Genomic DNA, 26605 nt, shown 5'->3' on the forward strand with positions numbered 1-26605 from the left:
CCTCCCAACCTGCTTTGAGTCTTCCCACAATCTTTACTGAACATGAGTGGATGAGATGACCCAATAATTATACTATACAATTATACTTATAATTATACTATACAATAATTATGTGAAGTGTTTTGGAAATGTCAGACATAAAAGAAAAGTGTCAGGGAGGGAGGGAGAGAAGACTTCTTAAAGAGAAGTATTTGCAGGAGCTGGAGGGTGGGAGAAATGTTGGTTGGAAAAAGCACCCCTGCTAGTGCTTATCAGTTACTGAACTAGAATTTTAAAATACAGTTTAGGGAAGACTTTTTTTTTTTTAGATAAAAGTTTGCTAAATGTTGGGTCTGGGGGTGCTCAACCAAGATATCAAATGAATTTTGGATTAGTTTCCTGGTTACTATCACCGGTGGTCAAGGAAAGGAGAAACACAGGTGTCCTAAAAGGTGCATTCATTCTGCAGCACGGATTCTGACACGCCAAGTAGGGCCCAGCAATAAAATTACAATGCAAGTGTGGGAATAGGAGCAGCGTTCAATGAAGGTGACACAGAAGTGTGAGACTTTTGGGGGAGCAGGACTCCTTTGCCCTAGCCTAGCCCCATGGGGTCGTGCAGCAGGCAAGCCAGGTAGCAAGAAATGGTCCACGCCCTGCCCACTTGGCCCTCCATGTTTTGCGGGTGAACGACACGCAGGAAGCGGTAGCCGAAAGCCTTGTCCGTCAGGCTCCGCAAGCTCAGCACTTGCCTCTTGGCCGCCTCCTGCTGGGCTGTCAACTCCACAGGCCCTGCCTGCAGGAACGGCGGCAACACAGGCAATTCTTTGCCAGTCCCGGCACTGAACGTCAGGAAGCCGCTGGGAGCAGCCAGAGCGTAGCCGTGCACCGAGTACCGAGCCCTGGGAACCTGAGGGGCATCTCCTCCTCTGCCTCTTGACCGCCCCTGGGCTTCGAACAACAGTTCTGCGCATTCCAGAGCCACCAGTGGCACGTCATGGTGCCTGAGTGGCTGCTGTGGCTTGAAAGCATCTATGTAGCGCTGGCTGCAGGCGACCGGGATCTGGAGGGAGGAAAACACACCTGTAAGAATGGCCTTCTGCATCAGGGCAGTGGCCCATCTTGTCCAGCATCCTGCTCCCACCAGGAGCCTGTGGGAAGCCTGCAAGCAGGATCTGAGCATAACGGTACCCTCTCCCTGCTACCTTGCTTCCAGGAACTGGTATTCAGAAGCATGACTGCCTCTGACAGGCATTTCTAGCTTAAAAACAGGAATGGGGAACCTCAGACTCTGGAACGAATCTGGCCCTCCAAGCTACTCTTTCCTGGCCCTTGGGACTCCCCAGGCCACACCCCTTCCCTTTCAAGGGAATGAGGAGAGGGTCAACAGGAAAGGGTGCAGTAGTTCTGCCTTCTGTTTTGATTTGAGAACTGACGGGGGCAAAAGAAAGCAAGGACGCACACGCCACAGTCCAAATCCACAGAAAAGTTGTGAAGTCCTCCCTTTGAAACCAATAAGACCAGTTTGTTGTGGCTAACATACACCACTTAATTTTTATGGGGACTTCACAGCGGGGTTAATTTTCTTTGGGATTTGTGCTCTTGAATACCATTTTTACTACTGACTTCAAGAAAGTTCTCCGTTGGGAGGGGCAACAGCCTAAAAATTAAGCGGGGGGATGGGACCAAACCATAGACAACAGAATGTGCTTCTACTACAGCAGTGTTCCCCAACCTTGGGCCTCCAGCTGTTTTTTGGACTACAATTCCCATCATCCTTGACCACTGGTCTTGCTAGCAAGGGATGATGGGAGTTGTAGTCCAAAAACAGCTGGAGGCCTAAGGTTGGGGAACACTGTACTACAGCACACTTTTCTTCCCTTTCTACACATGGGGCTGGGAGAACAGTGTGAACTGGACTTCATCCACCGGGGGCAGTGCAGGACTGTGGCAGAAGAGGCCCTTCTCAACCAGCCTTGTGCCCTCCAACTCATGGGCTGATGGAATTGCACTTCAAAAGCCTCAGATGAGAAAGGCTGTGACCATGCACCATTTGAAAGCTCCTTACCACCCACCCTTTAGTCCCCACCCAATTATTCTATGCTCCTTTCACCAACACCATTGCACCTCTCATTAACTCTGGTGTTGTTTTTCCGGGGCGTGTAGAAAGGAGGAGCTCTTGCCCCGCTTTACTCACTTGTCTCAACCTCCGCTCCATGAGCTCCGTCCAGCTGGCCCAGTAGCGGGAGGCCGTGGATTCAGAGATGTGGAACCGGAAGGCCAAGTCCTGAAGCAGCAGGCCCAGGCGCAGGCGGACAAGCACCAGGAAGAGCTGGTTGTCGGGGCTGAGGGCGCTGTGGGGGCTGCCTTCCGGGCTCCCCACCTCCCCATGCTCGCCCTCGAGGAGGAAGTCCAGAAAGGCCACCAGGCGGGGGTACCTATTGAAGCCCGTGTAGAACCTCAGCCGCTTGCTGTCGCCCTTGACGCTCTCGAGGGAGAAGGCCCCATGGTGCGCCTGGGCCTCACGCTGCCCCCTCAGCTGCCTGCTCAGCGAGAGGACGGTGGCGCCGCTGGCATCCAGCTCCTTGCGCATGCGATGCCCTGCAGACTCCAGCTGCTCCCGCTCCCAGCGCAGGTTCCGGTTCTCTTCCTCCAGCTGCGAGACGCGCTCTCCGAGGTGGGAAAGGAGAGCCCAGTTCTCGCCATCCGCGCTCTCCTGTGTGCAGCGAAGGAAAAAATGGCGGCGTTGGCATGGCTTTCCACAGAGTTGCTCCCACCCAACTCTGCTCCCTGCCCGCCTAGTCAGCCCGGACACTGAGGTCCAGCTCCGAGGGCCTTCTGCTGCTTATCTCATGGCAAGAAGTGAAGTTACAGGGAACCAGGCAGAAGGCCTTCTGGGCAGTGGCGCCCGCCCTGTGGAACACCCTCCTGTCAGATGCCAAGGAAATAAACAACTACAGTGGTACCTTGGGTTACAGACGCTTCAGGTTACAGACTCTGCTAACCCAGAAATAATACCTCGGGTTAAGAACTTTGCTTCAGGGTGAGAACAGAAATCGTGTGGCGGCAGCACAGCAGTAGCAGGAGGCCCCATAAGCTAAAGTGGTACCTCAGGTTAAGAACGGACCTCCAGAATGAATTAAGTTCTTAACCCAAGGTACCACTGTATCTGAGTTTTAGGAGACATCTGAAGGCAGCCCTGCATAAGGACGTTTTTATGTTTTATTGTGTTTTTATATTTTGCTGAAAGACTCCCAGGGTGGCTGGGACAACCCGGTCAAGATGGGCAGCATATATATAATAAAATTATTATTATTATTAGTCCCTGGTCACCCTCACCTTCAGCTCCTGGTGTTCCTTCTGGTTGTCTTCCACTGCTCCCTGCAGGCTAAGAAGGCGCTCGCTCTGGCGGTGGGCTGTGTCCTGCAACTCCCTCACAAGCCTCTTCAGGGCAGGTCCTCCCTCTGGTATGCAGTATGCGCCGTGGTCATGCAATGCAGCCATGCCCTCGCAACAGGGTGACGCGCTGGTGTTTTTCACCTGCTCAGCTGCCACAACCAGGTCACCAGGACCAGAGGGAAGGCCTACTGGACAAAGATCGGCTTATTGGTATTTCAACAGCGTGGTTGACAGGCTGCGTTTGCTTCAAGGGTCATCCTTATTCCTGGCCCTTGGTGCCACTTCGCCCCCTTCCCAAGAAACTCTGAAAATGTAGTGCCCTGAAAGGCTAAGGGCTCAGTAACAAATTTGCTCACTTGGTGTCATCTCTGTCCTCCACCCTCCCCATGCCAAACTGTTTTATCCTGAAAGACCTACACTGGCTCCCAGTATGTTTCCAAGCACAATTCAAAGTGTTGGTGCTGATTTTTAAAGCCCTCAACGGCCTCGGCCCAGTAGACCTGAAGGAGCGTCTGTACCCCCACCCCATTGTTCAGCCCGGACACTGAAGTCCAGCTCTGAGAGCCTTCTGGCGGTTGCCTCACTGCGAGAAGCAAAGCTACAGGGAACCAGGCAGAGGGCCTTCTCGGTAGTGGTGCCCACCGTGTTGAACGCCTGCCCATCATATGTCAAGGAAATATACAACTATACGACTTTTAGAAGACATCTGAAGGCAGCCCTGTTTAGGGAGGTTTTTAATGTTTGATGTTTTATCATGTTTTTAATATTCTGTTGGGAGCCGTCCAAAGTGGGTGGGGTATAAATTTACTTACTTACTTACCTGAATCTTTTAGCTTCAACACTGGGACTTTTATTGACTGAACTGCTCCACTGTGTGGCTGTATTACATTATTATTGCTGGATTTATTTGTGGGGTGTGGGTTTTTAAACTGTGTATGTGGCTTCAGGAACCTATCGAAGAGCTGGGGGCTGAAGAAGAAGTTTTAATTACTTGGGCAGATATATCTTTGGTATCTGGTATCTTGAAGTAGGAGTGATTCAATTTATTAAATATATTTTTTATCCCATTCTTCAGGCAACCCTCAACCCCACCCCACAACAATCCAAACCAATAAAGAATTAAGTACAGGGATAGTGGCAGGCACTGTGTGTCTAAAGCTGGGACAGAGAGAGAGCCTCGGGCTCAAGGACCAAATGCCCTCTGTACTTGGCCCTTGAGACTCTCCCCCAAGCCAGACCCACTCCTTGGCTCTGCCTCTGCCTGTGAATGGCTGCTTTGAGTCTGCACTTAATGATTTTTTGTGGCATGCAAGTTACTCTGCTGCAGTCGTGGAAAACTGGAACCCCAACCTCTGGCTGTTGACTGGAGCTGGTTATCTGCACTGAAGAATCTGCACCGGCTACTAATGTGCTACTGGGCCAGATTGAAGGTGCTGAGTGTATAAAAGTAAATAGCTGGTCCCTTGTGCCACATGGAATTGAGCACAGCAGACTCTATACTGTGGAATTTATTCAATTTGTTGATTCGCTTGGCTGATCACCGAAGAATTGATGCTTTTGAATTATGGTGCTGGAGGAGACTCTTGAGAGTCCCATGGACTGCAAACCTATCCATTCTGAAGGAAATCAGCCCTGAGTGCTCACTGGAAGGACAGATCGTGAAGCTGAGGCTCCAATACTTTGGCCACCTCATGAGAAGAGAAGACTCCCTGGAAAAGACCCTGACGTGGGAAAGATAGAGGGCACAAGGAGAAGGGGACGACAGAGGATGAGATGGTTGGACAATGTTCTCGAAGCTACCAGCATGAGTTTGACCAAACTGCGGGAGGCAGTGAAAGACAGGAGTGCCTGGCGTGCTCTGGTCCATGGGGTCACGAAGAGTTGGACACAACTAAACGACTAAACAACAACAACCCTGCCATGTGAGCAGTTTTACATTCTTCTGATCTTTGCTTTTACCTTTAATTTAATGTACACCACTCTGAGAAGATCTCCCCCTTTTCATTCAGTGGTATAGAAATTTATGTACGTATAAATAGATAAGCCTTGAAAAGTCCAAGCTCGCCTCTTTGCCATCCCAAAGAAACAAGGGATTCTGTGTTTCCAAGAAGCCCACACACCTCCCCCTGCCAGCAAACCAGTGAGGCTCCTCTCTTGATTTTACACTGCACAAGCTCCCTGTGCTCTCCCAGAAATCTCTTCTTCTCATGTCCAAGAAGGAGATACATTGCTGCTGTGTCAGCTGCAAGCTAGGTCTGTGCTCCTTCTTCATGCCTCCATCTCTGGCCCACAGGGGGCAGCACACACCCACACTGGCTCACGGCATTCCTGTTAGGAGGAGGATTGGTACATTTTGTGGGCCTCTCCAGACTGATGTTCTATTGCAAGTTTCATCCGCAACATGTTCTTTGACACAAAAATAGTGGTGGTCTTATTCTGCTTTAGCTTGTGATGCTTCCCTGATACTACCACACGATTGCTTTGTAGAGCAACAAAAGTGGGACAAAATTAAACCGGAACATGTGTGGCATAAAAATTACAGAATACAGTACCAGCAGGAAGCTGCAGGATATGTGCATCTGATTGGAAATGGAGGAATGTGACTACAGGTGTGAAAGTGGGATCCTGTCTGACCACTGTGATAGCATCATGAGCATAGATCATGAAGAATGTGCAGAAAGAAGAACATCCCTGTTTAGTAGTACCATGTCTTTAATGTACACAAGAATCACCACAACCCCTCTCCTGATTTGGGGTTAACTTGGAGATTCACCATGACTTCAACCTGACTTTGTGATTATCTTTCATAAGCAAGCAAGACAGACCATACAATTTTTTAAAACCTGCATACATCACTGTGACTAACATAACAGACATTAAATTTTCACAGCAAATTGTTTCTGCTGCTGCCTCGGTTGCTCTTATGTGACACACAAGATATTAGAGCAATACAGAAACCATTTGCTATGTGAATTTAAGATGGTCTCTGTTTTGCTAGCCGCTGTTACAACATATTGTTTTAGTCACAAGTGACGAACTGCATCCTTCCAGGATCCAGACTATTTTTCATATATGGGTCATAGCTATCAACTTTTCCCTTTTCTTGTGAGGAATCTTATTCGGAATAAGGGAATTTCCCTTAAAAAAAGGGAAACGTTGACAGCTGTGATATTGGTACATATAAAGAAAACATTGCTGCAAAAATACTTGGATCCTATTAAAATGTACAAGGGAAAAAGATACAGACGTAATACTCTCTCTCCCCTCCCTTCTCTCTCTCTGAAAAGCTATGAAGCAATAAAGTGCAGATGCATATATGAAGCGCAACAGGGAGGGATTGCTGTCCGAATTTGTGGAGCATCAATACTGAGGAGAAGGGGAGCCCTGAGATAGGCTGAAAGCGGCAGGTTTGGGGATGGCGATGCACCCCTGTTGCTCAGTACCTGGGAGGGACCGCAGCTCAACTCCATCGCGCTCGCTCTCCCAGCCTCGTTTCCGATCCAAAATGGCCGCGGCACTGAATCAGCCCTATCTGTCTCTACTACCGCGAAAGGCGCTGTCTGGTTTTCCCTCAACCAAGATGGCAGCATCAGACTCGAAAGGAATGAATGAAGCGCGCCAGGAGTTGGGTCCTAGTTGCTGCGTATATAGTGGGTTCCCTCATTAACTTTTTTTCCCCTGAGGGAAGAGAGAATCACAAAAAGTAAACACACACACACACAGTTTCGTGGCGCCTTAAAAACTGAACACTTTGATTATGGCATAAACTCCCGTAGATTATAGTCCATTTCAATCAGATGCATTAAGTGTCACCCATCCTTGCAGGTTTATATGGACACATGGATGTAAGGAACGGGGGTCTGTAATCATTGGGGTCAGAGGCAAATGGAAATAAGGAAGGGTAGAGCATCCACCGCTTTGCATGCAGAAGGTGCCAGCTTCAATCCATCACCTGGCAAGGCTGGAAGAGACGCCTGGCTACTGACAGTCAATGGAGAGAATACTGAGACGGGTGGACCAATGGCCTTATGTTCCTGTAATTACAGATAGTGACAGTTCAATTATAGCTAGACAGTCTGCAAAATAATCCAGCAACTGGAGGATTAGAATTGTAGAGTTGGAAGGGTCCTCAGGGGTCATCTGGTCCAACCCTCTCCAATACAGGAATCTTTTTGCTCAACATGGGGCTCGAACCCACAATCTTGAGATTAAGTGTCTTAAACTCTACTGCCTGAGCTATCCCACACAAGATTACATGTCATGCGTCTAACGCAATGGAGTCATGTAGTTCCTAAAAGCTTAAAAAAGGTAAAGGACCCCTGACAGTTAAGTCCAGTCACAGACGACTCTGGGGTTGCGGCGCTCATATCGCTTTACTGGCCGAGGGAGCCGGCGTTTGTCCGCAGACAGTTTTTCCGGGTCATGTGGCCAGCATGACTAAGCACAACGGAACACCGAAACCAGAGAAGCTCACGGAAACGCGTTTACCTTCCTGCCAGAGCGGTACCTATTTATCTACTTGCACTGGTCTGCTTTCGAACTGCTAGGTTGGCAGGAGCTGGGACAGAGCAATGGGAGCTCACCCCATTGCAGGGATTCGAACCACTGATCTTCTGATCAGCAAGCCCAAGAGGCTCAGTGGTTTAGACCACAGCGCCACCCGCGTCCCTCCTAAAAGCTTAGGCCACAATAAAATTGATTAGCCTTTAAGTGCCACAAGACTTGGTTCTTTTTGATGTGACTAGCATGGCTGCTTCTCTGGAAAAGCACAAACAGGTATTTCCTTAATCAGTGGCATTATTTTCCCTTATGTTGTGGCAGCAATGGGAGCAGGAGCTGCTTGATCATGGGGGTAGTGGGTGAACCCCCTAAAACAGCCTTTGCTAACCTTTTGAGATGTTTTGGACTACATTTGTATGCGCACCATGCATGTAGGAGGAAGCCATAGGGTGGTGGGGGAAAGGTGTCCATTTGAAATGCACAAATTATTGAGGTACTGCGCACACCTCCTCTCCTCAGATAAGGATAGTTGCCTGACTGCGTTTTTCAGAGAAGGAGCAGCTGCAGGGGCTTTCCTTCACCATTCTGGAAAGAGCATTGAGCTCCTACTGCTTCTAGCCCAGAGCTGAAAGGAGGCACACTCTACCCTCTACCACTGGCTGAGAGCCTGGGGTACCCTGCAAGAGTTGCACCCCGTGACACTCAAGAGGAACATCATGCCAAGAGAAATAAACTGTGCCCAGGAGTGATGCAGTCAGTGCTATTTATGCATAAAGTTCAGATGCAGACGTGGCAAAACTCTGTTATTAATTCACAGCGGTGCTAATTGATGGCAACACAACCTTTCTAACTTTGCTATGCTAATTTAACACCTGGAAAGGGAGGGCGGAAAAAACAAACGTGGTCTCAGCTGAGTCCTAAATGAATAGGAATCCAAAGACATTATAAATTCTTGTTCAACAATTTCACTCTCTTGACATCTTTTAAAGTTCCTTTGTTGAAGAATGGCAACATTCTAGTCTGCAGCAGAATGTCCTTGGAGAGCGAAATGTTCTCCCACTGGTTTCTGAAATGTTGCCATTTTTGTAAGTTGAATTTGTGTCCATCTATTATTCTTTTGCCTGGAGACAGACCTGCTAATCCTCTGCAGAGAGGCTGGAATAAATGAAAATTCTGATCCTGTGAGGAGGCTAGGAATTTCGGGGTGCTGATCCTTTTGACTTTTTTCACCATCTGGCATACAGTTTTATTTCCACTTGAAGAGAGGGCTCAAGACTTGATGCCCCAGATACGCCTTTCGAGAACTGAGGAGCAGTGAAATCATGATGCTAAAAGGGCAGGCGCAGTAGGATCTGCTTGCTGAATTAAAGGTGAGTCTTAGAATAAGGCACTCCTTTAAAAACCCTAAAAAACCCACACTGTTCACAGTGTTCACACCTTGTGACAGTTCCAGATTCAACCATCTGTATTATACAGTGGTACCTCGGGTTAAGTACTTAATTCGTTCCGGAGGTCCGTTCTTAACCTGAAACTGTTCTTAACCTGAAGCACCACTTTAACTAATGGGGCCTCCTGCTGCCACCGCGCTGCCGGAGCACAATTTCTGTTCTCATCCTGGAGCAAAGTTCTTAACCCGAGGTACTATTTCTGGGTTAGCGGAGTCTGTAACCTGAAGCTTATGTAACCTGAGGTACCACTGTACCTCATAGAACCATAGAACTGTAGCATTGGAATAGAATGAATGTTATTGGCGATCTGAGGGTGGCATTGAAACCAGAAGAAGGTTTGTGTTTGGCCAGGTATAATCCAGAGTGTGTCACATAGCAATGGAGAGTCATCAGAGATGGATTTGAGAATTGAATCTGATTTTGGCTTCTCAAAAAAATGCATTTTATCTCTATTACACATTTCCTCCAAAGAATTGCCCCTCACAGCATATTCTGACCAGACTAGACAATGCACTTGTTGCTGTGCCCTTTTTAAAATAATAATAAAAACAATAATAACAACAGAATAATTGTAAGTATGGGGAACTTGATTTTCACTGGGAGTGTTGTGGAGTTAAACCACCCTCAGTATGTGCCCCAGTGCCCTAATAAGTCCCATCTGTCCCCAGCAGCAGAATGCAAGCCGCACATTTAGTGCCACATCTAGTCTCCATAACATGCTATACATTTAAAGCACATGACTTCCCCCAAGGAATCCTGGGAACTGTAGTTTGTTAAAGGGCTGGGAATTGTAGCTCTGTGCTTTAAATGTATGGTATGTACACATTTACTAGAGAAGCCTTTGCCAACCTGGTGCTGTTCAGAAAGAATCATAGAATTGTAGAAATGGAAGGGGCCTCTAGGGATCATCTAGTCCAATCCCCTGCAATGCAATGTTGCACTACAGCTCCCATCAGCTGAGACTGATGGGAGTTGTGGTCCAATGACTTCCAGAGGTCGCCAGGTTGGTGAAGGCGAGTAAACCCTACTGAGCCATGTGAGGCCTAGTTGCATTAAAAGCCTCACAGCTTCCCTGCAATGGACTCCATTATTTTCCTTCTCCCATCTGGTTTTCCCCTCTCCATCTCAAGGGTCAGTCAGCGCTCAGTGGTCACTCAGCATGCTCAGTCCTCCTTGGACTGTTTTGGAGGTTTCCCACCTACCACTTCTGCTTTAGGGCCATCGCACACCCCCTCCCCCCAAAACGCCTGCTTGATCCCTTCTTATAACGCAGGTGTGAGGGAACATGTGCCTCTCCAGATGTGGCTGAGCCACAACTCCCATCATCCCTTGCCATGGACTGGGCTTGCTAGCATGAATGGAAGCTAGAGTTCAGCCCAAAGATTCCCCATTTCTGCTTTAGAGAGCGGATGGGGCCATTTTGGCAACGTAAAAATCCACACGTTGGCCTCTGAACTTAGAAATGGAGGGAATAATTTTGTAGGAGGACACCATGAGATTTTCCTGAGAGAGAGATAATAGGGCAGATAGAAACCTTTCACACAAGGTCTGGGTATTTGTAGGGTACATCTTCCTTGTTCCAGCTATCATCCCTTTTGGACGTTAGACTGAGGTCCACAAGGATTTTGTGTGTGTGGCGCCCCCTGAGCTATGGAATTCTCTTCCCTCTCTTTTCCAGCACAGGTGAAAATGTGATTATTCCTCTGAGCTTTCGGACACTGTTTTCATTGTCACCAGCTTTTAAATGTTAAAATAATAATAATAATAATAATAATAATAATAATAATAATAATAATAATTATTATTATTATTATTATTATTATTATTATTATTTATTATTATTTATACCCCACCCATCTGGCCGGGCTTCCCCAGCCACTCTGGGCGGCTTCCAAAAGAATATTAAAATACTATAATACATCAAACATTAAAAGTTTCCCGAAACAGGGCTGCCTTCAGATGTCTTCTGAAAGCCTGGTAGTTGTATATTCCTTTCAATACTGTTTTTTAAATACTTTTTGCCACACTGTGGTTTTAAACTTTTATATTTTTTTAACAAACGAGGTCATCCTGCTGAAAGGCAGTGTGTAGACATTGTTCATATAATATCATTATTTGGAGCTTGCCAAGGAACAGACAGAGAGGTATTATAAAAGTGTTACTTTGCAAAACAGACAAACAGCATGTGGAAGATGTTGGTCAGATAATGTCTGTCAGTATCCTCTTCTGCAGGCCTCCTAAATAGAGGGGGCTGGGGGGGGGGAGAGAGCTTGATTTGTAATGCAGAGACAGCCTTTGAGCATTACAGATCAAAACTAGCTGGGAGCTCTCCTCAGAGGAATCCTGAAGAGATCTGCTATCAGAGAGAGAGTGCCAAGTTTGCCTGTTGAAGCAAAAACAACCACAAAGCATCTCATTGAGACACCTAAAAAGATGAACACGTTTATTATGGTTCAAGCTTTCATGGACAGCAGCTGGGCTTCCCAGACTGATCCGTGCTTCTTTCAGGTGGTTCGCAGTGTGTCTGTGGATTCTTGGTCGAAGATGGGAGACGGCACATCCGTCACATTAAATATTCATATTTATTTTTAATTGCATTTTAACGGCTTCTTTTATTTCATGGGTTTTACTGCATTACAATTTGAAGTCTTTGGAATGTAATAAAATACAGCACATATGAAACAAAAAGCCTTTAGATGTCACACAGCATCTAGCACAGCACATTGCAATTGCTACAACAGGCAGAAAAATCATGGTTCGCCAAGATCCTCAGCAATTTTCAAGTGGTTCGTAGCAGAAGAAACTTTGGGGACCTAGAGCGCCTACTTCATCATGCAGAAAAAGTCTCCGTGTAGATACTTTAAAGCACATTCTTTCCCCCCAAATAATTCTGGGCACTGTAGTTTCTTAAGGGATGCTAGGAATTGTAACTCTCTGACGGGGGCTAAACTACAGTGCCCAGAATTCTTTGAAGGAAGCCATCTTCTTCAAATGTGCTTTAAAGGTTTAGGATGTACACAGCCTTAGGCATAAAGCAGGTTTCAGGTTGCACTGAGGATCCCAGAGGAAACATTCCACCATGGCTGTTACACCATGAGAAATGACCATGTTTTCCTTCATGCCTGCTTTGTGCCTCACAATAGGAACATTACTCCATTTAATTTAATATTGTCTACACTGGGTGGCAGCAGCTGTTCAGTGCAAGTTCAGGCCTGGTATTTGAGAGGTAAGGGAGGCAGAGGCGGTCAAAAGTGATTAACTGCAACCATGGTTCAAAGGCTCATGCCTGAGACAAATTCAAGATTGATTCATTGTTGTTGTTTATTTTTTAAAAAGCAAGCGATGTATTCTAGAGGCATGTAAGATGTGGGTCCTAAAACCCTTAATCCCGCTTCTTAGAATACAGTCTGAACAAAATTGGTGAAGCAGCAAAGAGTTTATTGAATACAATACGTTCTTGCAAGAGTGGGTGTCCAAAGTAGGCAAACCCCAGCTTTGTCAAAGCATAAGCTTATATTCCCTATATAGTACAGTGGTACCTTGGGTTACAGACGCTTCGGGGTACAGACTCCGCTAACCCAGAAATAGTACCTCGGGTTAAGAACTTTGCATCAGGATGAGAACAGAAATCGTGCTCCAGTGGCACAGCAGAAGCAGGAGGCCCCATTAGCTAAAGTGGTGCTTCAGGTTAAGAACAGTTTCAGGTTAAGAACGGACCTCTGGAACGAATTAAGTTCTTAACCCAAGGTACCACTGTACCAGAAGCACAGGTTCCCTCCCCTGTCTCCCCATTGGCTGGGTACTACAAAGTTTACAGCCTATTACGACCACCTAATTATCCTACCATCATTCCCACCTCTGTTCACTCTGATTCACCTTCTACATTTCTTTATTATTCCCCTTATTTGGTCTATGTTCCTATGTAATTACTTGCTAAGCCAAGCAAAAATACCGCCTTCTTATCACAAGCTCTAACATCTCTAGTTAACAAGTGGGAGTTGATCTGGACTGCTGACACTTGTCTACTTATTGCAACCACATCCTGACCACAAGCTCTAAATATCTCTTAAGCTGTCTGGACTGCATACATTTGTTTGTGTTGTGACCTGTTACATTTGTATGTGAAAAAGCAACATCCTCATTTCTCACAGGGCATTTGTTGTAGTTATTTATTTATACCTCATAATAACCGGCAACATTAACAACACAGGTCAAACAGCCACACTTTCATTTCTGAGGGGAAATGATGTGAGCATTGGAGAGACTGGGTTGGCATCAGATTTCATGGGCCTCTCAGCATGTTGCCACCCAGTGTCCCCACCAACACACACAACCTATTTCCCCATTTGGTCACGAAGCATTTTCCCCCCTTTCGCCACAGCCACCAAGGCCTCAGTAGCGGCAGCAACACCACTCACTGGTGCCCTGAAGTGTTTTCGTGGTGCTGCTTTTGATTGAGAGCCAAAGATCGATTCCCAGCTGCCACGGCTGCTGACCATCTTAATTTAACCAAATCCAGTGCCCCAACTGTTAAGTTGTGGGTGAACATATCAGACGACACAGCGATTCTTCAAACAGCTCTTGTTTATCCACAGGCCCAGAACAGAACTGGGCTGAAGGGTTCAGCCAACCTGCTTATATATAGAGCTCAACTACAAAGCAACAGTAACAACTTTCTGTAACTATCCAATCACTGAACGTCACTTTCAATTCCTTATTTGCATATGTGGACTTGAGTGAAAACTATCTACAGTATCCCCCTGCTGGCCCAGGGTGAGAACTTCAGTACATAACACCAACCTATAGACCTAATGGAAGCGATAGTTTTTTATAGCTGCACAGCACACATCTTTATAAATGTCAGTCGGGGCATTGCATTCTGGGTGAATTAAATGGGTGGATGGATTCTGTGAATGAAACCAAGCTTGGCTCCCACCCCAAAGCGGCACCGCCACCCACCTACTGCTCAAACAGCTGTCTGGGAGCCTGGCAAGAGGGCAGTGAGCCACACTGGGGCAGTGAGGAGCCCTTCTGAGTCCCTGGGACTCTCAGCCAGAACCTGACCTGGCTGACCATTGGCACCAGGCCTGGAAATGAATATACAGCACTGATATAAGTGTTTGTTTCTACCTGCAGCAAACATCCACCAACACTAGTTCTCAGTTGTTTCCCCCCGGGGTGGGGGGTGGGAAATAGCTAGTCAACCCCTTCCCAATGCCACTGCTACCCCTTCCCAGTGCCAATACTACCATCAAAATGTCTTCCCCCAACTGCATTTCCCAACAAAACAAAACAAAACAAAACACTGTGTATCATAGCATTGGAGTCCAGTGTTTCCCAACCTTGGGCCTCCAGCTGTTTTTGAACTACAATTCCCATCATCCCTGACCACTGGTCTTGCTAGCTAGGGATGATGGGAGTTGTAGTCCAAAAACAGCTGGAGGCCCAAGGTTGGGAAACACTGGCACTACACTACAGTGGTACCTCGGGTTAAGTACTTAATTCGTTCCGGAGGTCCGTACTTAACCTGATACTGTTCTTAACCTGAAGCACCACTTTAGCTCATGGGGCCTCCTGCTGCTGCCGTGCCGCCGGAGCACGATTTCTGTTCTTATCCTGAAGCAAAGTTCTTAACCTGAAGCACTATTTCTGGGTTAGCGAAGTGTGTAACCTGAAGCGTATGTAACCTGAAGCGTATGTAACCCAAGGTCCCACTGTACAGGGTTTTATGAGTCCAAATGGCTACCCAGAATCACCAATAAATTCTTGCTCATAAATTTTGCACCCCTGGCAGCTCCACTTTTGACCATCTTTCATTACAGAATGACAGCCTTGAGGTTTGCAGCAGAATGTCCTTGGAAACAGAAAGTTTATCCCGCTAGCTTCTGAATGTTACATTTTTTAATTTCCCCCAGAGATTGACCAGTTTAGAGATTGACTATGTAAAGCATAGTTTCATGACAGGGGCTAGGAATTTTGGGAGGCCTTTCAGCACATACACGGACTTCCTTTGTCAGCTGGGCCACTATGTTTCCTGTGTGCTAAAGGTAAAGGTAAAGGTACCCCTGCCCGTACGGACCAGTCTTGACAGACTCTGGGGTTGTGCGCCCATCTCACTCAAGAGGCCGAGGGCCAGCGCTGTCCGGAGACACTTCCGGGTTACGTGGCCAGCGTGACAAAGCTGCATCTGGCGAGCCAGCGCAGCACACGGAAACGCTGTTTACCTTCCCGCTGGTAAGCGGTCCCTATTTATCTACTTGTACCCGGGGGTGCTTTCGAACTGCTAGGTTGGCAGGTGCTGGGACCGAGCAGCGGGAGCGCACCCCGCCGCGGGGATTCGAACCGCCGACCTTTCGATCGGCATGCCCTAGGCGCTGAGGCTTTTACCCACAGTGCCACCCGCGTCCCTGGAGTCCCTGGTGCTGGAGGCACCCAAATCCTGGAGTCCCAGGTACACATTCCTTCAAGGAACCAAAGGATGGCCTTGAACAACCAACCTTCTGATTAGCAGCCAGATGCGCTGACCCATTGCCCCACCTGAGGAAATGATGCCGAAAGGATGTGAGTATTATATGAGCTATGATCTAAACCTGAGGTAGAAACTGGACCAGGCCAGGCGGCCAGATTATTATCTCCCTCGCCTGCTGTGGGTCAAAATTGTCAGGAGGGTGGTGTCACCCGCTTATCAACCAGCAAATTTCACCATCCGGTTTGAAATCAAACTATGTGAGATACATGGGTGGAGGGAGTGACGCCGAAATCAGAATGGAGTTTGGCTGTGTGCATCTTAACAGCTTAAAATGCAGCTAGCCTGCTCTTTTTCTGAATTCGGATCAAAGCGGATTCAGATCAAACCTTGTGTATACCACTTCCAAAATCAGTGGTGGGAGTGTATTGGATGTGGAATAAATGGGAGTGTGGACACAGCTTTGAACTATCAGTAGATCGCCATAGTTTCTCTTACACACCTCTGACAATAAACATTTATCATTTGATATCCTTTGTTGCAATTAGTTAAATTCTGTGTGGCTTATATGTTGGCCTCTGGGATGAGGTGAAGGACTTGATGTGTTTGGATCCATATATGAGATATTCCTCTTTTTTAAAAAAACAAATCTTTTACTAGTGTGGTATTTCCATATGATCCAAAAATTCTGTTAAAACGAATTGTTTCCCATTGTTTAAATTGTCGACAATTGTCCTGGTTATAAAAAATGGGGATGATATAAGAAAGGAATTAGCAGGGAAATGGGTTTGTGTGCATGTAATTTTTTATACCATCTTTTCCATATTTTTTCAATTGCCAATAGGCAAGGGTTATCTAATTTTTCATTTGTCTTTGGATTACGCACCAGAAATGTGATACTTTCCCATTTTATGGCCCCACTCTGGCGAGTGTTCAATTTTTATCCATATCTAAGCTTTATTGCCTTGAGCAATGGCAATTAGATTCTTAGTGTGTGCTACATCATGGCAATATGTAATATTTGGGATACTCAGAGCCCCTTATGAAGTTTCACTCTATAACGTGGAAAGCCTGATTCTGGCTTTCTCCCCACCTCAATGGATAAATGTGATCATTAACTTTTGCTAGGTTTGCTAGGCTGATATCATGGCTGGAATGACTTCAAAATTTTGTAATCGTTTTGGGGAAATTACGATTCTTGTCGTGGCATTTTTTTCCTGAGCCATGGAAGTTTCAATTTGTCCCAATTTATCAGTGTTTGTTTTACAGTTTTGATATGGGGTTAATACTTTATTGTGATAAGCCAATTCAAGATTTGGGGGGGAATTAATTTTCCTAAATATTTTAAAGATGTTGGACGAACTTTTAAGCCTATAGCTGGTGAGTGTGAGACATTTATACATAACATTTCTAATTTTTGATAGCTGATTTGCAGTCCAGCAAATGCACCAAAAGTGTAAGGTATCAATTCCTCTGGGTTCGTGATCATAATGGCAGTTCGAACACTTCAATTCACGGTTATATACCCTTGATGTCACTAAAAAAAGGATATGGCAGTGAACCCATTTGCAATCAGGATTTATTACAATTTATTTCCTTCTGCGAAAAGAAGAAACTGATATTGCAACACATTGCAATCAAGTGTGGCTCCAGATTAATCCCAGTGGAAGGGACCAAGAGCCAAAATCCATTCCCCTCTCTAATATATTTATTCAAAGAAAGGAAGAGAATTTGGCACAGGCCCAGCATAATTAGGAGCTCTGCACAATTAATCCCGGAAGAAAGAGCTGAGCCTCTTCTTATTTCACAAACGGGAGCTTCGCTTCTCTGCCTTACAAATAAATAAATAAAAATGACTCCTATTCAGTCTCCCCACGGCTGGATTCTGGAGTGTGGAAACACAGCGAGATCTCCCGTGTGCAGTCTCTGGCGTGGGTAGTTTTCTGATCTCTCAACAAGATGCTACGGTGCCCAACCCTGCCTCACATTTTGCAACACCCTTTGAAGTGAGTCAGCCGACCACAACCCCTTAGGGACAACCCTGAAACCGTGACAACCCTGGGGATCAACTGCAGGAACAGTTGTCCGCAGTCCAGGTGAGTGGAGGGAAGAGGTGACACAGAAGCGTGCGCAACCATGAGGGAGGGAAGGTTTGCCAGTGCTTGAGGAGGAGAATAAAAGCAAAAGGAGAGGCCCTGCTGCTTAACCCTGCGGCTCCTGGGAAGAAGCAGAGAAGCGAAGAAGCAGAGAAAGGAGAGATTGGGAAGGTGCGTAATCTTAAGGAAGCGGGAGAAGGTCGAATAAAACAAGGATGGGGAGTGGATGTGCAGAGATTTCTGCAGAAATTAGGATATGTACAAGAGAGGGAAGGGCGGGTGTAAGCAAGCAGCAGGCACCTGCCCCGGGGTCGCCCTTTGTGATATGCCTGCCCTGTCTTGCTCCTGTTCATCTCTTGCTGGTTAGCATAGATACAGTATAGGTAAGAAGTTTGCAAGGTAATATGTGAGTTTGTATGTATGCAGACTGGAGGAGTGTCAAGCACGAGGGGAAAGGAAGCGAGATGGGGGGAGGCATGAAAAGGGGAAGAAGACAAGAATGTGTGAAGGAACTATGAGAGACAATGGGGTGCAGTGGCTAGAGTGTTGGACTACGTCTTCTTTGGCGACCACTCGTAGCTGAGTGAACATGAACATGGTTTTAACAGTGAGTCCGTAAGTGACTGTGGAGGCCAATTCTGGATCCACACATCCTTCCACAGTAGGGGGATAGGTTTCTGGGTGGGAGTTGATCATGGTGAGGGTTTGCCAAGCGTGTCTTCCTCTTAGCGCGTTTCTCCCTTTCATTCTGAGTTTGAGCGTCTTCGAAACCCATGACACCTTTGGTAAACTAGGATCTGGGTGGCCAGGGTTCACCTCCCTACTCCGTCATGAAGTTTGCTGGGTGACCTTGGACCAGTCACTGCCTCACAGCCAAACCCACCTCACAAGAGGGTTGTTGTGGGGATTAAATAAGAAGGAGGAGAACCAGGTATGCCACCTTGAGCTCCTTAGAGAAAGAGGTAGGATTTAAAGGGGGGGGGAGGCAGATAGCACTAAACCCCCCCCAAAAAAACCCTAAAAGGGGGAACAAGGAACGTGGAGAAAGGAGGGAGAGAGAAAAGCAATGGTGGGGAGAGAAGAAAAAGAAGAAGAACATACAGTAGTACCTCAGCTTAAGAACTTAATACGTTCTGGAGGTCCATTCTTAACCTGAAACTGTTCATAACCTGAAGCACCACTTTAGCTAATGGGGCTTCCTGCTGCTGCCGCGCTGCTGAAGCACGATTTCTGTTCTCATCCTGAAGCAAAGTTCTTAACCTGAGGTACTATTTCTGGGTTAGCTTGGTCTGTAACCTGAAGTGTCTGTAACCTGAGGTACCACTGTATATGAGAAGATGGAGGAAAGAAGAACAAGGGGGGTGGAATGAGATGGAAAGGCAGGTAAGAAAAGGACAGAAATCTCAAATACAAAACTGTGGCATGACCACATTTGGAAAGCAGTTCTGGTTGTCTCACCTCAGAGAGGATATTGTAGAGTTGGAAAAGGTTCAGAAAAAACGGCAACCAAAATGAATGAGAGGGTGGAGCGGCTCCCCTGTGAAGAAAGGTTTGCAGTGTTTGCAGACTTTTGTTTAAACTGAGAAAAGGAGAGTAAGAGGTGCCACCACAGAAGGTTGCGAAATTTTGCATGGCATGGAGGAAGCAGGTAGAGAAATGTTTTCCTCCCTCTCTCATAACAATTAAGCTTGTGAACATCCAAGGAGTGATAAAAGGAAGCCCTTCACACAGCACATCGTTAAACTATGGAACTTGCTCCCACAGAAGGAAGTGACAGCTTTAAAAGATGATTAGGCAACGGAGGAGTGGGCTGCCAGTGATTACTAGCCATGATGCCGATGCCCTGCCTCAGTGGTCAGAGGCAGTAAATGCTTCTGAACACCAGTTGTGAGAAACCACATGAGGCGAGACTGATCTTGGGCTCAGCTTCTGCTCACGGGTTTCCCACAGACATTTGGTTGGCCACTGTGAGAACAGGACGCTGGACTGGTTGGGCCAATGGCCTGACTCAGCGTAAGGGACTGTTACAGAAATGACGGGGGGGGCACATCTTTATAGTTATTACAGTGGTACCTCGGGTTACAGACACTTCAGGTTACAGACGCTTCAGGTTACAGACTCCGCTAACCCAGAAATAGTACCTTGGGTTAAGAACTTTACCTCAGGATGAGAACAGAAAATGCGCGGTGGCGGAGGCGCGGCGGCCCCATTAGCTAAAATGGTACCTCAGGTTAAGAACAGTTTCGGGTTAAGAACGGACCTCCAGAACGAATTAAGTTCTTAACCTAAGGTACCACTGTACAATGTTACTAATATCATGCCTGAATGTGTCCTTTTGACTTGACAGCGCAGGGAAGATACCTAGCATTATGAATTCGTAGAAAATCCATACTGTAACTGACTCTCCTCATTCCAAAGCCATTTTAACCCTCGAAGAATTTGGGCTCCACCTCCCTCCATGAACCCAGAAGCAGGAAGTCAAGTAGGCAGCAGGAACAGGGCATCTCGCCATAATTCCCCAAGCGTGAGAGCACCTACAGGGCACCCCACCCAGGGAGTGACCAAGGGGGCAACAGTAGACATCCCCAGAGGCAGTTTAGCAAGTCAGGTGTTCTGAAAGCCCATCTCCAGAAATGTCCTGAGGGAAAGGATATGTAAAGACTTTTATTGTTCTTTCCGTGATAGGTACTTAAGAGGTGTTGGGAAAGGTTTCTGATAAAGTGACCTAATCGAAACAAAATAAAAAAAGGTCCTTCCAGTAGCACCTTAGAGACCAACTACATTTGTTATTGGTATGAGCTTTTGTGGGTATGCACCCTTCTTCAGAAAGTGACCTAATGTTGAACTTGTGTAACCCTTGAATAAGGTAAAGGTAAAGGTACCCCTGCCTGTATGGGCCAGTCTTGACAGACTCTAGGGTTGTGCGCTCATCTCACTCAAGAGGCCGGGGGCCAGCGCTGTCCGCAGACACTTCCGGGTCACGTGGCCAGTGTGACGAAGCTACTCTGGCGAGCCAGAGCCGCACACGGAAACGCCGTTTACCTTCCCGCTAGTAAGCGGTCCCTATTTACAGTATCTACTTGCACTGGGGGTGCTTTCAAACTGCTAGGTTGGCAGGCGCTGGGACCGAACTACGGGAGCGCACCCCGCCGCGGGGATTCGAACTGCCGACCATGTGATTGGCAAGTCCTAGGCACTGAGGTTTTACCCACAGCGCCACCTGCGTCCCTTGAATACCCCTCCCCATTTGTGACATGCTAGTGATGTAGTGATGATGCATCAATGATGCTGCTCAAAGTGTATTCTGGGGGAAAGAGGGAAGTTTTAAAAGAGGTTGCCACCCCATGCTCGGGGCTCTTACTCTTGTGGGGACCTGTTGCGCAACAATATACTGACCTCTGTTTTGCTCCAAATTTGGCTGGAACTTCCTTCCTTTCTGACTGTATAGACCTGTGGGCTTTGCCCCGGCGAGCTGGGCTGTTGGGTAGTCTCTCACCCCAGAATTTTCCTTAACAGGAGCTTCCTCCATTCCTATCTGTGACCTTCCAGATGGGGCAGGTCTGCAGCTCTCACTCTTCCTGGCTACAGTGGTACCTCGGGTTAAGTACTTAATTCATTCCAGAGGTCTGTTCTTAACCTGAAACTATTCTTAACCTGAAGCACCACTTTAGCTAATGGGGCCTCCCGCTGCCGCCGCACTGCCAGAGCACGATTTCTGTTCTCACCGTGAAGCAAAGTTCTTAGCCCGAGGTACTATTTCTGGGTTAGCGGAGTGTGTAACCTGAAGCGTCTGTAACCTGTATGTAACCCGAGGTACCACTGTACTGGCAACATTGGCTGGGGTGCTGGAAGTCCATCAACATCTGGAGGGCCACCTCTGGCTTAGTGCACACCTGCTGGGTTGGTGAAGAGGGATGTCAATAAGGACACCTGAACAATTAGTTCAGGAAATTGACACACTGTCCTCTCAATTGTAAACAAATGAGGCATCCCTTCCACACCCAGCGACCCATACAGATTAACTGGGACCCTGTCATCACATTAGGTGGAGCTTTCACCTACTTTCTTCCAAAACATTGCCTGTGCTATTTATTTGGTACGCTGCCTTGGACACCTCAGTGTGGCAACTGTGCAATGGGTGCCTGGTCTGCTTTGAGAAAGGGGTGTTTGTGTACCACTGGGTTCAGACTCCGGACTATTGAAAAGGGCCAACGTTACCTGTGTAACTGTCCCATGCCTGGGGCTAGAAGAAGAAGCTAGCATATCTAGGCATCTTGCAGTCTCCTTGAGTTTAATTATCTTTTTTCCTCAAGCAGGTTTGAGAGCTGTGCTCTGGAGCCGGCAAAGACAAAAATAGAGCTCGTGTGTTTATTTTGACTACTGTAGGTTAGCTCCTAATTTCTCCAGGGAGTAGCGTTCAGGGAGACCAAGTTACCTGGTTGCTTTAGATGTGCAGTGGTTTATAATTGGAGAAGTACATGGCTTTGTGTGGAAAATTCTCCCTTCCCCTCTCTACCCTGCAGACCTAGAACTTTCTGTAAATCACCAAATCTGTAGCAAAAGAAAACTGCTCCTCATCCAAATGTGCAGTTGGATTAGTTGCCTTTAAATCACCATCATAATCACCACCACTACCACTATGTGGGAAACAAGTGTTTCCCAAACATCATTTAGCGAAGAATACTTTTGAATTAAAATTAAGGGCACACATCCCCCTTACATCCATCAAAGGCAAAAGAATACAAATTACCTGTCCCGAGAGGAGCTCTGTGTTTCTATGTGAATTACCGTCCTGGGTGTGGAAGAAGGCAAGATCAGAACAGTGACTCATACAGAGACATAATAGCAACCTCCCTTTCTGGGCAAGTGGCTTTTGTTGGGAATCAATGAATGATCCAATCGCATCTGGTGCAACAACCCAACAAAATTACTCCAACAAGAGACAGATTGGAAGAAGGCAATGCTGGATCAGAGAATGGTGTCAACTGTCTTGTCTGTTGGTCCTTAGCTGATGAGCTACTACTGTGGTGTAACGCTCAGTGTGTCAGACTAGGATTGGGACCACTCCAGTTCCAATTCCTCGCTCAACCACGAAACTCACTAGGTCACCTCCAAGGCTTCCTGTGGGGACAACAAGATTTCTAAGTGTGGAAACAGGGCATGGCTAATGCTTCATGCGCAGCCTGCAAACTCCTCAAGGCTCATCACATACAGCTAGATGGACCTAGACCGGTCATAGCCTCACCATGTATTGAAAACACTCTTACACCACATGGAGAATTCTGGGAACTGTTTATTAAACATGCTGGAAGTTGTAGGTCAGCACGACTACAGTTCTAAGGGTTCTTTGGAGGAAGCCATGACTATTAAAGTGGTATAAATGGGCTTTAAATGTATGGATGTGGATGTGCCTCTTGAACTACCCCCCCAACCTTCTGTATGGGGTTAAATGTAGCAAATGCATTTATTTAATTTCCACAAGTTTTGTTTACTTTAAATAACGAAATGCCCTTTGTCTGGTGTGTATTATTCATTTTTAATAATAATATTAATAAATAAAAAGAACTTGTTTATGCAGACAAATGTTACCACGAGATAAGAGTCAACCAATAACTTGGTTGTTGTGTCTCTCAGCCTAACCTGCCCTTCAGGGTTGTTCTGAAGGTAACACTAGAGGCACTTTGGATGCTACCTTGAGCTCCTTTGGAAGAAGAGTGGGGTTGACATATAATGAATAATATTAGTCTTTTACACAAAATTTGACATTTATTCAACTCAGTATAATAATTTCTTACATTTTGCCGTCCCATCCTTACGCCCATGATGTTCCTGTTTGTATTCCTTTATCTGCTGCCGTAACTTCAGTAGATAAACTGCCATTTATTTTCTAATGTATTATAACTTATATTACAATCATTACTTCCCTTGCCTATTATTCAAATCCTGCTCACAATTTCAGTTGAAGCGGGGGGTGGCGCCAAAGGGGAATGCACTCCTCAACGAAGTTCTCCTCTTTTTTATCTTTTATTGTTACTGTCAACTTCGCCATCTCTGCATAGTCCATTAACTTTAAAATCCATTCTTCTTTCGCTGGGACTTCTTCTATCCACACCTGCACATACAGGATTCTGGGTACGGTAACAGTATACAAAAAGGACCATCTCTTTTAGAACCTCTGTCCCTGTGAATTATTGTTCTTAACACACACACACACACACACACACACACACACACACACACACACACCCCAAACCATTGCAGGCAGTTTGTGAAGACATTAAGCAACTGGTCTCACACAGAAAACAGAAGAGATACATGCACGCACACAAGCAGCAGAAGTGCACTGGAAGCAAACAAGCCCAGCTGGCCTGATGCAACAAAGGGAAGAGCTCCTGCGCCTTTAGGGATTGCGTAGAAGAGGGGCTTGCATCATTTCAAGCCACACCCGAAACCCCTTCTTTTTTGCACAACTATTAACGGTGCCGGAGCCTTGTTCTCTTCTGAATTATGGCAAATCACACAGCGAGACCTGTGGGCAGGTGTTTGGGACTCCTGGATGGATTACCTTGTCACAAGTACGCATGAGTCATTTTCATTTGGCACATGATGTGCCTCAGAACCCAGTTCTACAAACAATGAGGAGCCTTTCACTCCTGGGGTGTTGCTTATTGTGTCAAGTGTGGGAGGAGGCCTCTGGTCAGGTCCAACTGGCATGGCTTGTTTCTCTGAGCCCTGTGGTATTATTAACTCCTGATGTTGCCAATATGCCCATACACCTCTGATGCCTGAGAGGGGTGGGGAGCTGCCCTTGACTTGAGGAGAACTTGCAGTGGAAAGGGAGATGTGCAGTGCAGTTGCAAATGTCTTTAGAAGACACAGTAAAACTTAACCGTAAAGGAGATATCTTCCTATACACATAAAAATATAAGGCTGTCATCATGCAGTCTCCACTGGAGCATTTGTAGCGCTGTGTTACAATCCTGAATTGTCATAAAGTCAGGAAAGGGGACGGAAGTGAAAGAGAAGGCAGGTTTTAAGACGACGGCGTTAAACAACAGCAGAGGTTTGAATAAAGCAGGGATGGAGAGACACAAAGGAGCGCTGAAGGAGTTGTGAGGGAACAGGGAGAGTGGGGGCCTGGGTGAGGTGGAATGGGAAGAAGTTGAAGGTAGGCAGGATTAGTGAGCAGCACAAGGCGGGGCAGCCAGTGTGTGTGTGTGTGATCTTGTGATCACATCCACACCAAGGGCGATACAGTGGTACCTCGGGTTACATACGCTTCAGGTTACATACGTTTCAGGTTACAGACTCCGCTAACCCAGAAATAGTACCTCGGGTTAAGAACTTTGCTTCCGGATGAGAACAGACATTGCACAGCGGCGATGCAGCAGCAGCGGGAGACCCCATTAGCTAAAGTGGTGCTTCAGGTTAAGAACAGTTTCAGGTTAAGAACATACCTCCAGAACGAACTAAGTACTTAACCCGAGGTACCACTGTATTCAACTGGGTTTTACTCAGAGTAGACCTATTGAAAACAATGGCCCTAGCTTAGGCTGCATAAATACTATACCTTTAAAGCACATTTGAAGCTCATTCTTTCCCTCGAAGAATTCTGGGCACTGTTGTTGACCCCTCGCAAGTTCCACCAACCCTTAACAAACTACTGTGTCCAGAATTATTTGAGGGTGGGGGAAGAATGTGATTCGAATGTGCTTTAAAGCTGTAGCATCTATGCAGCCGTAGTCATGCTTATTAATTTCAGTGGTTCTGCATTTAAAGCAGGATCACTCCTGACTGCTCAGGGTGACGAGTGTCGTTACGAGACCCTCATTCCCCTCACAGAGCTCCAGTTCCCACAATTCCCTGGGAAGAGGGCTTGATCATTAAACCAGTCTGAGAGCTGTAGCCCAGTGAGGGGAATAGGAGTCTCCTAACAATACTTGGAACTCTTAACAAACTAGAGTTCCCCCTTCCCCACCCCAATCTCTGAGCAGTGTGAGGTTCCTGGGGTGCCAGGAATTCCTTTCGAATGAGGCACAGCAGAGACTGTGGTGTCTTTAGGACATATGGTTTATTTACACATATATTCAACCTGAGCCTATGATGGAGAGGTTGACAGCATTAACACCCCAAGAGGGCCTTGCCACAGCTTTGGATTCAAACATCTCTTCCCCCTTTCTTTTCCCAGCTTGCTGCTTTTCTTCCAGCTCACCTCCCTGCACTCTCCACTCTGCCCTTTTGTCTTTCTAACTAACCATGAGTTGAGGAAGCCCCCTCCCCATTTGCTATCTCACACAGAGCCCCTTCCTTTGTTCCCTTAATGGCCCATCACCCAGGCTATCACCTAAACAGGAAGCTAGCCTGACTTTTCCAAGAGTTTCCAAGGTGACCCAGGCATTTGGCCTAAATCTTTCCCCAAACTCATAACAGTATGTTAATCCTAATAGATATGCATAGAGCAGAGGGTTTAAGGCAGATATGGGAAGCTGATTGGCAGATTGCTATCAGTGAAGAGGTGTGGACCTCATGGGAAGAAATTTCCATTTAAATTGGTCTCTGCCTCTGCAAGAGAGATAGCAAAAGAGTGCAAGAATGGCACCTCACGCCTATAAGGTTAACCTCACGCCTATTTAGTTATACATATGTTGTCGTTGTTCTTGTTGTTGTTGTTTAGTCGTCTCCAACTCTTTGTGACCCCATGGACCAGAGCACGCCAG

At 46.6% G+C, this 26605-nt stretch overlaps 2 protein-coding genes across 4 annotated transcripts in view; one reads left to right on the top strand and one right to left on the bottom strand.

Moving 5' to 3' along the window:
- Positions 1 to 420: 420 nt before the first annotated feature.
- LOC114582784 (uncharacterized) lies at positions 421 to 6936 on the bottom strand. 2 transcript variants are annotated; one of them, XM_077917043.1, is made up of 4 exons: positions 6822 to 6936; positions 3319 to 3566; positions 2177 to 2695; positions 421 to 1042 (listed from the first exon to the last, which is right to left on the bottom strand). In XM_077917043.1, exons 2-4 carry the CDS (start codon positions 3481 to 3483, stop codon positions 575 to 577), a joined length of 1152 nt encoding a protein of 383 aa, XP_077773169.1. In that variant the 5' UTR covers positions 3484 to 3566; positions 6822 to 6936; the 3' UTR covers positions 421 to 574. The 2 variants fall into 2 exon arrangements, with proteins under 2 accessions (XP_077773169.1, XP_077773170.1); XM_077917044.1 differs by having other exon boundaries at positions 3319 to 3563; positions 6822 to 6910.
- A 2024-nt stretch (positions 6937 to 8960) lies between these two features.
- The window catches only part of LOC114582569 (sulfotransferase 2B1-like), a 30940-nt gene continuing 13295 nt past the window's right edge, over positions 8961 to 26605 (top strand). The window contains exon 1 of one of the 2 annotated variants that reach the window (XM_028703676.2): positions 8961 to 9248. The gene's annotated coding sequence lies outside the window, so the exon portion shown is untranslated. Of the gene's footprint in view, positions 9249 to 17881; positions 18060 to 26605 lie in introns of those variants that run through there. The other variant, XM_077917045.1, reaches the window with a different exon arrangement.

Source organism: Podarcis muralis, chromosome 13, assembly GCF_964188315.1.
Source record: "Podarcis muralis chromosome 13, rPodMur119.hap1.1, whole genome shotgun sequence".
NCBI classification, from domain to species: Eukaryota; Metazoa; Chordata; class Lepidosauria; order Squamata; family Lacertidae; genus Podarcis; species Podarcis muralis.

What these genes read in the sequence shown, in the direction of transcription:
- LOC114582784 (XM_077917043.1), bottom strand. Translation starts at nt 3,483, where the DNA reads ATGGCTGCATTGCATGACCACGGCGCATACTGCATACCAGAGGGAGGA. An exon ending in AGGAACACCAGGAGCTGAAG is followed by an intron (nt 2,696 to 3,318) that starts GTGAGGGTGACC and finishes CGCTGCACACAG; the next exon opens with GAGAGCGCGGATGGCGAGAA. An exon ending in TGGAGCGGAGGTTGAGACAA is followed by an intron (nt 1,043 to 2,176) that starts GTGAGTAAAGCG and finishes TCCTCCCTCCAG; the next exon opens with ATCCCGGTCGCCTGCAGCCA.